Source organism: Calliphora vicina, chromosome 3 (assembly GCF_958450345.1).
Source record: "Calliphora vicina chromosome 3, idCalVici1.1, whole genome shotgun sequence".
Taxonomy (NCBI): Eukaryota; Metazoa; Arthropoda; class Insecta; order Diptera; family Calliphoridae; genus Calliphora; species Calliphora vicina.
Window position 1 is genome coordinate 67,839,436 of NC_088782.1, and position 14,255 is coordinate 67,853,690.

At 32.0% G+C, this 14,255-nt stretch overlaps 1 protein-coding gene across 1 annotated transcript; it reads left to right on the forward strand.

Annotated features, from left to right (window-relative positions):
- Positions 1 to 476: 476 nt before the first annotated feature.
- Positions 477 to 13,298, forward strand: Myo61F (Myosin 61F). The gene is made up of 9 exons (XM_065506191.1): positions 477 to 733; positions 6,728 to 6,869; positions 6,946 to 7,061; positions 8,094 to 8,164; positions 10,117 to 10,508; positions 10,575 to 12,399; positions 12,466 to 12,898; positions 12,970 to 13,072; positions 13,154 to 13,298. The coding sequence occupies exons 1-9, from the start codon at positions 726 to 728 to the stop codon at positions 13,166 to 13,168; spliced, it is 3,105 nt and encodes a 1,034-aa protein (XP_065362263.1). The 5' UTR covers positions 477 to 725; the 3' UTR covers positions 13,169 to 13,298.
- The last annotated feature ends 957 nt before the right edge of the window (positions 13,299 to 14,255 follow it).

The following is a 14,255-nucleotide window of genomic DNA, read 5'->3' on the forward strand; positions in this document are numbered from 1 at the left end:
TTAAATACACAAGACATCTGTAAAATGCCAAATTAGTTCTTTAGGAAACGTCATACATCTAACGCCATCCTTGAGTCACCAAGTATCTAAATACAAGTACACAGTGCAAAATTAAGTTTGAATTGCTTTTTGAAAAACTTTTTCAAATAGTTTTATATTAAAAAAAGACTCTCACTATTTAATAAACAAAAACTACAACACACATAAATAAAATTAATTGAAATAATAAATTCTTCTCCTCTCGAGTATCTATTGAATACAAACAAACAATAAAGCTGATGATGATGATAAGATATTGAGCGAAAAAAAAGCAACATTTAAAAAAAGTACTTGTACACTCCTAAATACATAGTTAGTTAGTACAATTTTTATTAACAAAAGTCAGTTAGTTGTGTGCGTACAATCTTCTCATGAACATTTAAAAAAAAAATAAACGAAAATACCAAAAAAAGTGATTGTATTATCTAATCGGTCTTCCCAATTATTGCGCCAATGAAAGAACAAATTGCCAAGATAACTTGAGCGAAAATTTATTAACAACAAAAAACTAAATTTTATATATTCGGTTTAATAAAACACTTCGATCCATTCATACGTTTAGTGTCTATAGACGTGCGGATTTAACACATTTAAACGCGCACATAATCAATTATAACAGATTAAAGGGGCCTTAACTGTTATACAAGCCAAACACTTCCTAAACAAAACAATAATAAGGATACAAAATGCCAAGGTGAACAATTACCATATTTTTATTTAATACAAAAATATTGAAATGTGTATTAACCAATATAAACAAAACTTTCTTAACTGCAAAACAGTGACGAATAGTGTAATCAAAAATTTTGCCAAGTGTATTGTATTTAATAGCTTGAAAATTAATAGAGAATATACATAGAGCGGAAACTATCCTGTCAAAGACCTAACTCAGTTGTCAGAAACCTAAGTGGTGAGAATGCATTAGCAGAAAAAACTATGTGAAAACTAAAACAACACTCGTATGTGAGTAATTTTTTGTGTGAGTTTTTTTTCAAGTTTCCGCTCTATGGCAAAAATTTTAGTACCAATAATTTGAGGCTGGGTTGTTCCCAAAAAATATTTTGCAACCAAAAAAAAAATTCTTAAAAAATTAATTTTTTAAATTTTATAGATTTCCACTAAATTTAAAATAAATTAAATAGTTATATAATCCTCAAATACATACATAAGTACGTTTATGGATTTGACATTGTATTGATTAAAAAAATCTAACAATATTTAAAAAGATTATTGCAAATGTATGGTATAAAGCAAGTTATAACTTTTATTAATAAATACTTTTGGTTAAAAGATAAGATTAAGTTTATTTTAACATTTTTTTTTTGAAATAAACTCAATGTAATGATTACAAAAACGTATTAAATTATTGACGTTCAAGTCTAACCATATGATATTTACCCTTCACCTTTTGTTACAAAATGGCCTTCAAAATTTTCCAAAAGTATTGGCCAGTGCCCTTTCTAATCTAAAGTTGAAACATATGATTTTTTTAATGCAATTATTGTCAGGCGTTTTGAAGCCTTTCTTGAACTAGTTCCTTAATTTTTGTTTGACTTACTGCTATAATTTTTATACCCTTCAGCTTCGTGAGAAGGGTATATATAAGTTTGTCATTCCGTTTGTAATTTCTACATTTTTCATTTCCGACCCTATAAAGTATATATATTCTGGATCCTTATAGATAGCGGAGTCGATTAAGCCATGTCCGTCTGTCTGTCTGTCTGTCTGTCTGTCTGTCTGTCTGTCTGTCTGTCTGTCTGTCTGTCTGTCTGTCTGTCTGTCTGTCTGTCTGTCTGTCTGTCTGTCTGTCTGTCTGTCTGTCTGTCTGTCTGTCTGTCTGTCTGTCTGTCTGTCTGTCTGTCTGTCTGTCTGTCTGTCTGTCTGTCTGTCTGTCTGTCTGTCTGTCTGTCTGTCTGTCTGTCTGTCTGTCTGTCTGTCTGTCTGTCTGTCTGTCTGTCTGTCTGTCTGTCTGTCTGTCTGTCTGTCTGTCTGTCTGTCTGTCTGTCTGTCTGTCTGTCTGTCTGTCTGTCTGTCTGTCTGTCTGTCTGTCTGTCTGTCTGTCTGTCTGTCTGTCTGTCTGTCTGTCTGTCTGTCTGTCTGTCTGTCTGTCTGTCTGTCTGTCTGTCTGTCTGTCTGTCTGTCTGTCTGTCTGTCTGTCTGTCTGTCTGTCTGTCTGTCTGTCTGTCTGTCTGTCTGTCTGTCTGTCTGTCTGTCTGTCTGTCTGTCTGTCTGTCTGTCTGTCTGTCTGTCTGTCTGTCTGTCTGTCTGTCTGTCTGTCTGTCTGTCTGTCTGTCTGTCTGTCTGTCTGTCTGTCTGTCTGTCTGTCTGTCTGTCTGTCTGTCTGTCTGTCTGTCTGTCTGTCTGTCTGTCTGTCTGTCTGTCTGTCTGTCTGTCTGTCTGTCTGTCTGTCTGTCTGTCTGTCTGTCTGTCTGTCTGTCTGTCTGTCTGTCTGTCTGTCTGTCTGTCTGTCTGTCTGTCTGTCTGTCTGTCTGTCTGTCTGTCTGTCTGTCTGTCTGTCTGTCTGTATGTCTGTATGTCTGTATGTCTGTATGTCTGTCTGTCTGTCTGTCTGTCTGTCTGTCTGTCTGTCTGTCTGTCTGTCTGTCTGTCTGTCTGTCTGTCTGTCTGTCTGTCTGTCTGTCTGTCTGTCTGTCTGTCTGTCTGTCTGTCTGTCTGTCTGTCTGTCTGTCTGTCTGTCTGTCTGTCTGTCTGTCTGTCTGTCTGTCTGTCTGTCTGTCTGTCTGTATGTCTGTCTGTCTGTTGAAATCAGTTTTCTGAAGACCCCAGATATCTTCGGGATCCAAATCTTCAATAATTCTGTCAGACATGCTTTCGAGAATTAAAAAAAAAAATTGAAAAAACAAAAAAAAAATTTAAAATTTAAAAAAATTTTTAAATTTAAAAAAAAAAATTTAAATAACAATCGGAAAAATTTTTTTTCCAAAAAATTCAAAAAACAACTGGAAAAAATTAAATTTTGTTTACCTAAAAATATTTAAAATTTTGAAGTATAATTTGGTGAAGGGTATATAAGATTCGGCACAGCCGAATGTAGCACTCTTACTTGTTTTTAGTTAGTTTTGTAATGATCAGAACATGTAACTAAAAATGTAACATAAGGGAGGATCCATGTGAAAGCGTACAGCAGTCGGATTTACTATAGATATATCTCCGATTTTAATGAAATTTACCGCATACATACATAATAGCGGAGTTCACTATTAAGTGAATGTAAAGGTTTTTTGTAAAGGTTTTTTGTGTATTTTGTTATTGTATTACGGTAAAATTTTGCATTTGTAATGATGCTAGACCATTTCACTTAATAGTGAACTCCGCTAGTATATCCAATATGTTCCTCATATCAATGAATTTTTCAATGAAAACTCAGTCCGATGTAAAAATATCGCGATTGAAAAATTTTTAAAATTTTCTAAAATTATATACACATAATTTTGAAACTACTGAAAGAGCAGCATAATTTTTGACTCCATTTTAATGCCAAAGATATTGTCCTTAAAATGGAGTTAATAAAATTGTTTACTTCCAAAAGGTTAAAGGTCAATTTACGGATTATATATTTCTATGTAAAAAATATCAAAGACCGCGGTGCTAAAAATTAATAAAGAACATGGTATGAGGGCACTTAAACTCTCTACTATATTCAATGGAGACTTGATTAGTTCCGGAGTTATAAGAAAAAACGTTATTTAAAGTAGGTTTTTTCATATAAATTCATATAAAAATTTAAGCACCTGTGTTTTACTACATATATAAATTTAAATTGATTCGAATGTGTTCTGTTTTCTATTTGCTTACATTTTTATATGAATTTATATAAAAAACCGAACTTTTAATAACGTTTTTCTTTATAACTCCTGAACTAATTGAGTCTCCCTCAGATCAATCCATCGAAATTATTTTGCACGAATATAGTAGAGAGTTTAGGTGTCCTCATACCATGTTCTTTTTTAATCTTTCACACCCCGATCTTAGATATTTTTTACATTGAACTATATACTCCGAAAATTGACCTTTAACCTTTTGGAAGTAAACAATTTTATTCACACCGTTTTAAGGACCATATCTTTGTCTTTAAAATGTATATAATTTTTGACAAATTTAACAAATTTTTCAACTTTCAAATCGCAATATTTTTGAAATGGAATGAGTTTCCCCTGAAAAAGTCATTGATTTGACAAACCCTTTGGAACCGTAATTTTGTGTGGTAAATTTCATTAAAATCGAAGATGACAAATCCGAAAATATGAGTTTTCTGTCCGTTTTGATATGGATTCTCCCATAAGGAAAATTATAATTCCAGATTTTGTATGGATGTGTCTTTAACTTATAACGCATATGGACAATTCCATGTCACCGTACGTGACATTTGTATGCCTATAGAGTGGAACAGATTATGCAAAAATAAGAGTATCTGAAAAATAATTAATTTGGTCTTTATATTTCATTCAGAGGTCCCCAAGAAATCTACGTCTCAGGCCGGTTTCCGGTTTAACCGGTTTAATTGATTATTGTCTTTTAAAAAAAACCGGATAAACGGATTCGGTTTTTGTATTCAAAAAATATATATATATAATTTTTATTTCATATGAAAAAAGTCTCCTTAAATTTATTTTTATTTATGGACGCTAATAGGAAATGTGTTAAGAATTTTGTACTATAAATCAATATTTTTAAAAATGGTATCAAAGTTTTTCATAAATATGTTTGAATGAGCTTTAGAAAATATATTTCATTAAAACCGGTTAACCATCTTACGGTTGACCGGTTTTCGGTTTTGGATATTCTATTCTATTCAAATGCCGAACAATGACAGATAAGAAGTTCAGTAGTCTCATCTTCTTCATCGTCTTTACAGCTTCTACATAAGTCGTTGTAAGGAATTATCAACCAAGAGGCCAGTGTCCAGTGTCCTGTATTGACCGAAATATATGTGGATTCTAGGCAGATTTATCGCAAATCATGTCCTCTGCATTTCCATATTAAACCAGATTTTTCTGGTCTGCTTGCATGTGAGTTCTCTCTCTCATCTTTTTATGGCAATCAAATAAAGTTTGAAATCAGTTGTTTACCACTCAATAGAAGATTGCCAATAGCACGTCAGAATTCGTTTGAATTTATGGTTTCGCCGACTTTCGCAATTGCATCAGCTGTGTTACTATATTCCATGTTACCGGATATCGATTGATTCAGCTGGTCCAAAAATATATCACATCCGACCTTGTAGAGTGATGTTGATCCGTCAGTGAATATTTTAATGACATTCTCCGAAAGATGGAGGCCATTGTTACAATCGGATCTATCCGGTATATTCGTCATAAAATCTGGCATAAACAGTTTAGCCAATTGCCATTTTAGGGGTCGTTCTCATATTGACCCCTATGTAAACGATTTGTACTCATTCGGATATTTATTTGTAAAACACTGCAATGCTTTTTGATATCTTATATATAAATAGGCCACACGTTTTTTTGTGGTACACTTTTAAGTATGTTATTGTCCACCAATATTGATGAAACATATATGGTTTAAAAGGTTATTATCTCTAGATTTGCAGAACATCATTTTTTTTAATTCTTTCCATAAATGTGGTAAAAAGCGTTTAAAAGTGGTCGAATATCGGCCACCTTGCGATCCTAGTATCTATAAAACCTCTATAATCACGAATTGTTAATATTTCGCCGAAATTTAAATTTGTTGATTTTTTAAAACCGAAACGATTTATTAGGAAATAAGATAGTTAATTGCACAATATACAGATTTGTTAACAATTTCTAATTGAGGCAACGAACATTTAACAAGATCGATTTCTTTGTTAAGAAAATAAATATAGAAGTACACATGAGTGTCATTATCTTTTCATAGTAACAAACCTTGATTTTTAATTAAGTGGAGCTGAGATAAATGTATCATTTAAATTGAAATTGTTGACGCACCTTGTTTAGTTATAGGAGCAATACAACCACATGTATTTATTTCTATATTTTGTAATATTCTGAATAATTGTAGTTATTTTTAGGAATAGCTACGATTATTTTAAAATGTATATTAATCTTTAAGCGAATTTTTTATTTAAAATAAAATAAAAACAGAAAATTGTAGCGTTCAGGCTAAAGTTCAATTAAAAATCATGGTGTTAAAACTAATTTGATCAAAAGTTTTGTCCGTTTCAAAGAATTTCCCTTTTAAATAATAACAATAAAAAGAAAATTGAAACCATAGATAAATACACATAGATTGGAAACTCTCTTGTCAAAAATCTAAGTGATGAAAATATATAAGTAAAATATTTACACAACTATGTGTAAATATTTTGAGTATTTTTTTTTTGTATTTTTTTTCTAGTTTCCACTCTCTCAACCTCAATTATGAATAAAAATTCCCATTGAATTTGAATAGGAAAAATGGGAAAAATCCCTGGAAATTTTTATTCATAATTGAACTGTTTGTGTATTTCTCTATGATTGAAATCCCTGCAAATTACATTTATTTCAAAAACAAATAAAATTTTAGTCGACAAATTAATTCATGAAGAATTTTCCAACATTGAATATTAATAAGAATTCATAACAGATATGGAAATGAAGCCCTTAAATAGCGAAAATTTAAGTGTAATTTTGTAAGGAATTGTTTAAATTAATGTATGTATAAATTGTTTTTATATTTCCAGACCTTCAAAACTAGCCATGGAACGTGGTCTTCATGATCGTGATCGTGTGGGTGTACAAGATTTTGTACTACTCGAAGACTATCAGAGCGATGAAGCCTTCATTGATAATCTACGTAAAAGATTTCAAGAAAATTATATTTATGTAAGTGATCAAATGAATTTTATTTATGAAATATTAATAAACTATTTAAAAATATCCTTTTTTATTGTAATTTCAGACTTATATAGGCCAGGTCTTGATATCGGTGAATCCTTACATGCAATTGCCCATCTATTCAGAGGCTCACATTAAAGAATATAGAAATAAGCATTTTTATGAAATTCCGCCACACATGTAAGTATTGAAAAAATAATACATATATCGCAGCACTGGTCCTTTTTTAATACATTACAATGAACTACAAACAACTGTAGTTTTTGCTAAAGAATAAAGAAAATGATGTAAGAGTTTTACAGTCGGTTGCTATGACCACTGTACATCGACTTCTTGCAGAAATTTTGAGTTGACTCTCTTTAGAGGAACCAGTGCGATATGTATAATTTTTTATATAAATTTCAAAATTGCATATATACATACAAAGAACTAGTTTTTGGGATAAAGATAATCTAAAAATTCCATCATGTTTTTATTTAATACAAGTATTTTCAGAATATTGAATGCACTAATTTCATATTTATCAATATATTGAATTATTCTACTGGAATGAAGAATAAATAATCCTGATCATCCTGTTAACAAATTTTCGCAATTCAAATCTAACCTAAATATTTTAGCTATTTCACATAGCTTCAATCTGTGATCTTTCAAAGAGTAATATTAGCATTATTTGATAGATCATCATCACTAGACATTTTGTCCATTTGAAGATTAAATGTTCTTTTCTGATGGAGATTACATTCGACATCACTTACAGAGTAATTTTAATATTCAACCTTATCAGAGAAAATAATAAATCTCTTAAATTAAGTTTGAAATAATTAATTTCAAACATATTTTATCAGAATTTTCAAAGAAAATATTGAAATTACACCTATTACAAATAATGAGGATATTGGAAAGTGAGAATAAATATTACATTTATTTAATTAAATAACTTCTCGAAATCGAAATTATTTCTGTTCAACGAAGCGTAAATAAATAACCGGGAAGTCCCACATCTTAAATAGTCACCACATATACATATAAATATTACAAACCATATGAAATCATTATTATTCCCCTCTTTGTGATGGAGTTCATTAATTAAAAAAAGAACCCTCAATGCCTTTGTACTCGTATGTATGTCAATGTTTATTATTCCACTTATAAATCAAGTTCTTAAGAATTATTCCATTATTTAATTGGAAAAAAAATATATACTTACAGTTTTGCAGTTACTGATAATGCTTTTCGTTCCCTGATTGAAGAAAATAAAGGCCAATGTGTTCTAATCTCTGGTAAGTTAAAATTTCCAATCTTCACTTCACTCACACATATAGTTTAAATGCTGTTTAGATTTCAGTTAAACGTCAATATTTGCCAAATCTCAATACAATTTTATATGTAGTATGTACGTAACATAAGTAAATAATATCAAGTGTTTGAAATTATTTACGATTATATATTTACTTTAAAGATAACAAGTTATTATTATTATTATTAGCAACCAAATAAAAATGTTCTAATATTATTTAGTTAGTTAGAGAAGAGCTATTAAATTTTAAAATATTTATACAATCAAATATTTATTAACAGTTGCCAATCATTTATTGGGTTACGAGTGTTAAAATGAAGGTTAATGTTTGATTTGATAAAATTTCAATAATTAATGAACCAAATACTTTTCTATTATATTACAATGTCCCCGATTCCTGATTTTCAATATATTCAAGAAGCGAACAGAATATAATAAAAATTAATATTCAGCCCAATAAGAAACTAACCAAAATGTCAAAATCTCAAAATGTTAGTGTATGTTTTAGCATATTTTTCCGAACTCCATCATTATTTATTGAACTCCATCTTATATTTTAATTTTAAATTGAATACTAAGGGTATTCATTTCAAAAAAAATGGAAAATTACACATTTCTTATGTTTGTTGTGTAAAAGTGTAAAAAAAACAGTGTGTAATTTTCTATTTTTTTAGAAATTAATACCCTTATTGTTTTTATGGGAATTTAAATTTTGTGTAAATTTAAAATTATTTATCAATAATTTACAAGCAGAGCTTCGAATTAATTAATTCAATTTAATCTTAATTCCGAATTTAAAATTTCAGCAATACATTCCCTCTATAACCATTCCCAACATAACAAATAATTTATTTTCATTCGAAGACTTTTATTTGAATAGAATTTGTTCGTTGTGGAACTAATTCATAGTAAAATTCATTCGATCTTTGAATGATTAAATTTTTGTTAATTCAAATCTAATACAAATTAAACTAAAATATTTTTTCTTCATTCAGGGGGGCTATTGTAGTTTCCAAAAAACCGAAGAATCTGAAAACCGCGGTTTCGGTTTTAAAAAATTGAAAACCGATCGGTTTCGGTCGGTTTTTTGATAATTTATTAAATATCAATCCTGAATTATTATTAATTCACAAAGGGAGACTTAATAGTACTGTATCTTTCTTCTAATGGGGTGGCGAAGCGCACCGGGTCAGCCAGAACTCCATACTTTTATTGTATATTTGAAAATAACTAAGTCTTTGTTAAAAACTCTTTGTATTCTTTTTTTTAAATTAAATAAATAAACTGTCATTTGAATTTTAGTTGTCAGGAAATACTTGGATGAATCTTTGGATGAAAAACTTTGTTTTTCATTTCTAAATTTATAATTTTCTACTGAAAATAGATAGAGGAATAATCGGATCGGATTCGGTTTCGGTTTTAGGCCTTGAAAAACCGCGGTTTCAGTTTCGATTAAAACCGAACACGAAACTCTAGGTTATTGTGTAATTCGATTCGAAAGAAAACATTTTCGAATTTCCTTGTATAATAATTTTTCTTTCGAATCGAATTACACAATCATTTACAAAGTTAATTTAAAAAAAAAACTTCCTTTAGCCTTTTTGTGATAGATTTGAATTAAATTCTCAAAGGATTGAATTCAATACATTTGAAGTACTAAGAAATTATGCTTTATAGAATTAATTCACAATGAATTATTCAACGGATTGGTTAAGAGACAAAATTTAATTTAATTTTGAAAATTGAATTGCAATATTGGCAATATTGACAATACAATAGAAACTTTTCCAAATATTCAATTAATTTGAGTAAATTAGTTTCAAGATTTTTGACTCGCCTCGAAAATGAGTGATAGTCATTAGGGACCTCATAAAATAGTGGCTATAAATCGTTAAAATCAATATTAATAACATTATTATGTTCTCAAATTTGCAGGCGAAAGTGGTTCGGGTAAAACTGAAGCCTCCAAAAAGGTCTTACAGTATATTGCTGCCTGTTCAGGTCATCAAAGTACCGTTGAAGGTGTTAAGGACAAACTGCTGAAGAGTAATCCAGTGTTGGAGGCTTTTGGCAATGCCAAAACAAATCGTAACGAGAACTCCTCACGTTTTGGCAAATATATGGATATACAATTCGATTTTACCGGCACACCAATTGGCGGTAACATTTTAAATTATTTGTTGGAAAAATCGCGTGTGGTTAATCAAAATAGTGGCGAAAGAAATTTCCATATCTTTTATCAGCTATTGGCTGGTGCCACAGAAGAACAATTAAAGGATTTAATGTTGACAAGATCATTAAACAATTATGCCTATTTAAGTGATGGTGTAAGTTGTCTTTAATTATTCATAAAAACAAATTTAATTTTACATTAATTGTTATTCCCTTTCTAGGATAATGGACTTGTTAAGACAATTGATGATGCTGATAACTTCAAACAAGTCCAACAGGCCATGACTATTATTGATTTCACAGCCCATGAACAAAAAGAAGTCTTTAACATTATTGCCAGTGTTTTACATTTGGGCAATGTGCAATTTGACGAAGAGGAAGGCAAAGCTAAGGTTAAAAATGCGGATGTTGTGAAAACGGTATCGAAACTGTTGGGTGTCGATTTGAACGAGTTGAATGATGCCTTGACCCATCGCACTATTGATGCCAGAGGTGATGTTGTTACTTCACCATTAAGTCGGGAAATGGCCATTTATGCTCGTGATGCTTTAGCTAAAGCTGTCTATGATCGTTTGTTCTCTTGGTTGGTTACCCGCCTGAACATTTCCCTACAGGCCAAGGACTTGCGTACGGCTCGCAACAATGTTATGGGCATTTTGGATATTTATGGCTTTGAAATTTTCAAAACCAATAGCTTTGAACAATTTTGCATTAATTTCTGTAACGAAAAGTTGCAACAGTTATTTATTGAGTTGACTTTGAAATCGGAACAGGATGAATATAGACGTGAAGGTATTGAATGGGTGCCAGTGGCATATTTCGACAATAAAGTTATATGCAACTTAATCGAAGAGAAACATAAGGGTATTATATCCATATTAGATGAAGAATGTTTACGTCCCGGTGATCCCACCGATTTGACATTCTTGGCTAAATTAACCGATCGTTTGGGCGATCATCCTCACTATTTGTGCCATGAAAAGGCTCCCATACAGGTGCAAAAAACTATGAGCCGTAATGAGTTCCGCCTTGTGCACTATGCTGGTGATGTCACTTATAATGTCAACAGTTTCTTGGACAAGAACAATGACTTGTTGTTCCGTGATTTAAAGGAAACCTTGAGCAAGGCCGATAATAATGTTGTGCGTGTTTGTTTCCCCGAGTCGGAATATTTGAATAAGAAGAGACCCGAAACAGCTGTCACACAATTCAGAACTTCTCTTAACAATTTAATGGACATTCTGATGTGCAAGGAACCTTCGTATATTCGCTGCATCAAACCCAACGATCTACAATCACCCGGTATATTCAACGACGAATTAGTTTTGCATCAAGTTAAGTATTTGGGACTTATGGAGAACTTACGTGTACGTAGAGCTGGTTTTGCCTATAGGAGAACTTACGACATGTTCCTCAATCGTTACAAGTGCTTGAGCAAGCAAACTTGGCCCAACTACAATGGACCTGCCAAGGAAGGTGTTAAACTTTTAGTTAAAGAACTCAACTATGGACCAGAAGACTTCCGTTTGGGTGAGACTAAACTTTTTATACGTTTTCCCAAGACTCTGTTCGATACGGAAGATGCCTTCCAAGAAAAGAAACACGATATTGCTGCCATTTTACAAGCTCGCTGGAAGGGACGTGTACAACGTAGAAAATACTTGAAATTGCGTGAACAAGTTATCACCCTGCAATCGTTCTGTCGCCGCTATTTGGCCCAACAAGCAGCCAAGAAACGTCGTGAAGCAGCCGATAAGATACGTGCCTTTATCAAAGGTTTTATCACGCGTAACGATCCACCCAATGGTTACAATGAAAAATTCATTGCCAATGCCAAGCGTATGTGGCTTTTGAGATTATCTAAAGATTTACCCAAAAAAGTTCTTGATATGAGATGGCCTTCGGCTCCTAGTCATTGTCAAGAGGCCTCCACCTATTTGCATCGTTTACATAGATTACATCTAGCACGTAAATATCGTTTGGCACTATCAGAGGAAAAGAAGAGACAATTTGAATTGAAAGTTTTGGCTGAAAAGGTATTCAAAGGTAAGAAATTGTAGCACCCACTGATAATTCAAAAATAAACATTTTATTTTTTTTTTTTCATTTCAGATAAAAAGAGTAGCTATCCACAAAGTGTATCTCAATGGTTTAAGACCGATCGCATTCCCTCGGAACATAATACTGCCATCAACAATTTCATTGGTAACAACTTTAATGGTGAAACCCTTAAGTATTCCTCCTCCTGCATTAAATACGATCGCCATGGCTATAAGTCACGTGATCGTTTCATACTCCTAAGTAATAAAGCCATTTATGTATTGGACGGTAAGACGTACAAGCAAAAACATCGCTTACCCCTGGAAAAATTAGACTTTGATTTAACCAACCACAGTGATGATTTAATGGTCATTCGCATTCCCCTCGATTTGAAGAAAGACAAAGGTGATCTTATCCTGCTCATACCATACATCATTGAATTCTGCACCTTCATCATTGATACCGTGGGTACCGCCGATGTGCTTAAAATTGTGGAAAGAGATTCGTAAGTTTTAATAGAAACTGAATCATAGTTTATATAAGAATTTATACAAATGTTTTTCGTTGTCATTATAGTTTGGAGCACAATGTGGTCAAGGGTAAATCTGGTGTTATTGATATTCAAACTGGTGGTGGTGAACCAGGTGTAATACGCGATAAAAGTGGGCATCTTGTTGTTGTAAGTATTGCTATAGCCTCGAAGAAAATAGTTTAAAAACAAAATATTTATGTAATACATATATTTACCTTTATATTACAGATTGCTGGCCAATAATGATGACAACTTAAAAATCGTATTAAAGATTTTACCTAAATTTGTAACCATGGCTTTAAATATAAATTTTTGTTATGTACTATTATTATACTATTTTAAAATAAACGATTTTATGTAAATTTTGCTGCTACATCTAATGTGTATTTCAGTATAATCATTTTTGTAAAACATGCAAAACATCGAGACGTTATCAAGGGGGTTATATTTATTTTGTCATTCCATTCGAAATATTGGTTGTAAAACCAAAAAATATATATATCCTCGGTCCTCATAAGATTCTAATACGAACTAGATATGTCCGTCCGTCTGTAGAAAACTCGATACGGCCCAAACGAAAGGAGCTAGCTGGCTGAAAATCCACAAATACTCTCTGTTGATAAGGTTTGTTTCGTATAGAAATTGGGCAATATCGGTCCATGATTTCACCTAGACCCTATACAAATGTCCCCCCGGAATATTGTTTGAGCATACACAAATATGTTGATTATAATATTTTGGACAAATCAAATCTAAGTACTCTGACATTATACTGTAAGGTATGCCGAAAATCGGGCAACATTTGTGCCTAGTCCCCATACAAGGCCCGCCTCGAAAAATTGGACATAATAAAATAATGAAATTGGACATAAACAAGTCCATAATGGACCATATATAACCCCTAAATCAGAAAAAATATTTTATTGTCAGTAAGACGACCTAGCCTTAACAGAACATTTTTACATTGCCTGAGCAATGAAGATGAAGTTGTATAGGCATTCAGTGCGAGAAGTATCGCCTGAATGTCTGTAAAAGTACCAATATTGCCGTGAAGTTTATGGTCATATAGTGTATTGCCATAATCGCATAAATCTCAGCCTGAAATACTCTACATTCATTCGGAAAACGTTATGAGATGCCTATCCCAAGTTCGTCACAGAAAACACCAGAACCAACACCACAGCTTATTTTAGAGCCGTCTGCATATATCCTGGTGTCATATTCATACACCAGATTACCCCTACACCACTCACTCCTGGAGGGAATTAAGACCTTAAACAGCCTATCAAAATCTGTATATGAAGTAATATAGTCCGATGTTTGGTGTACG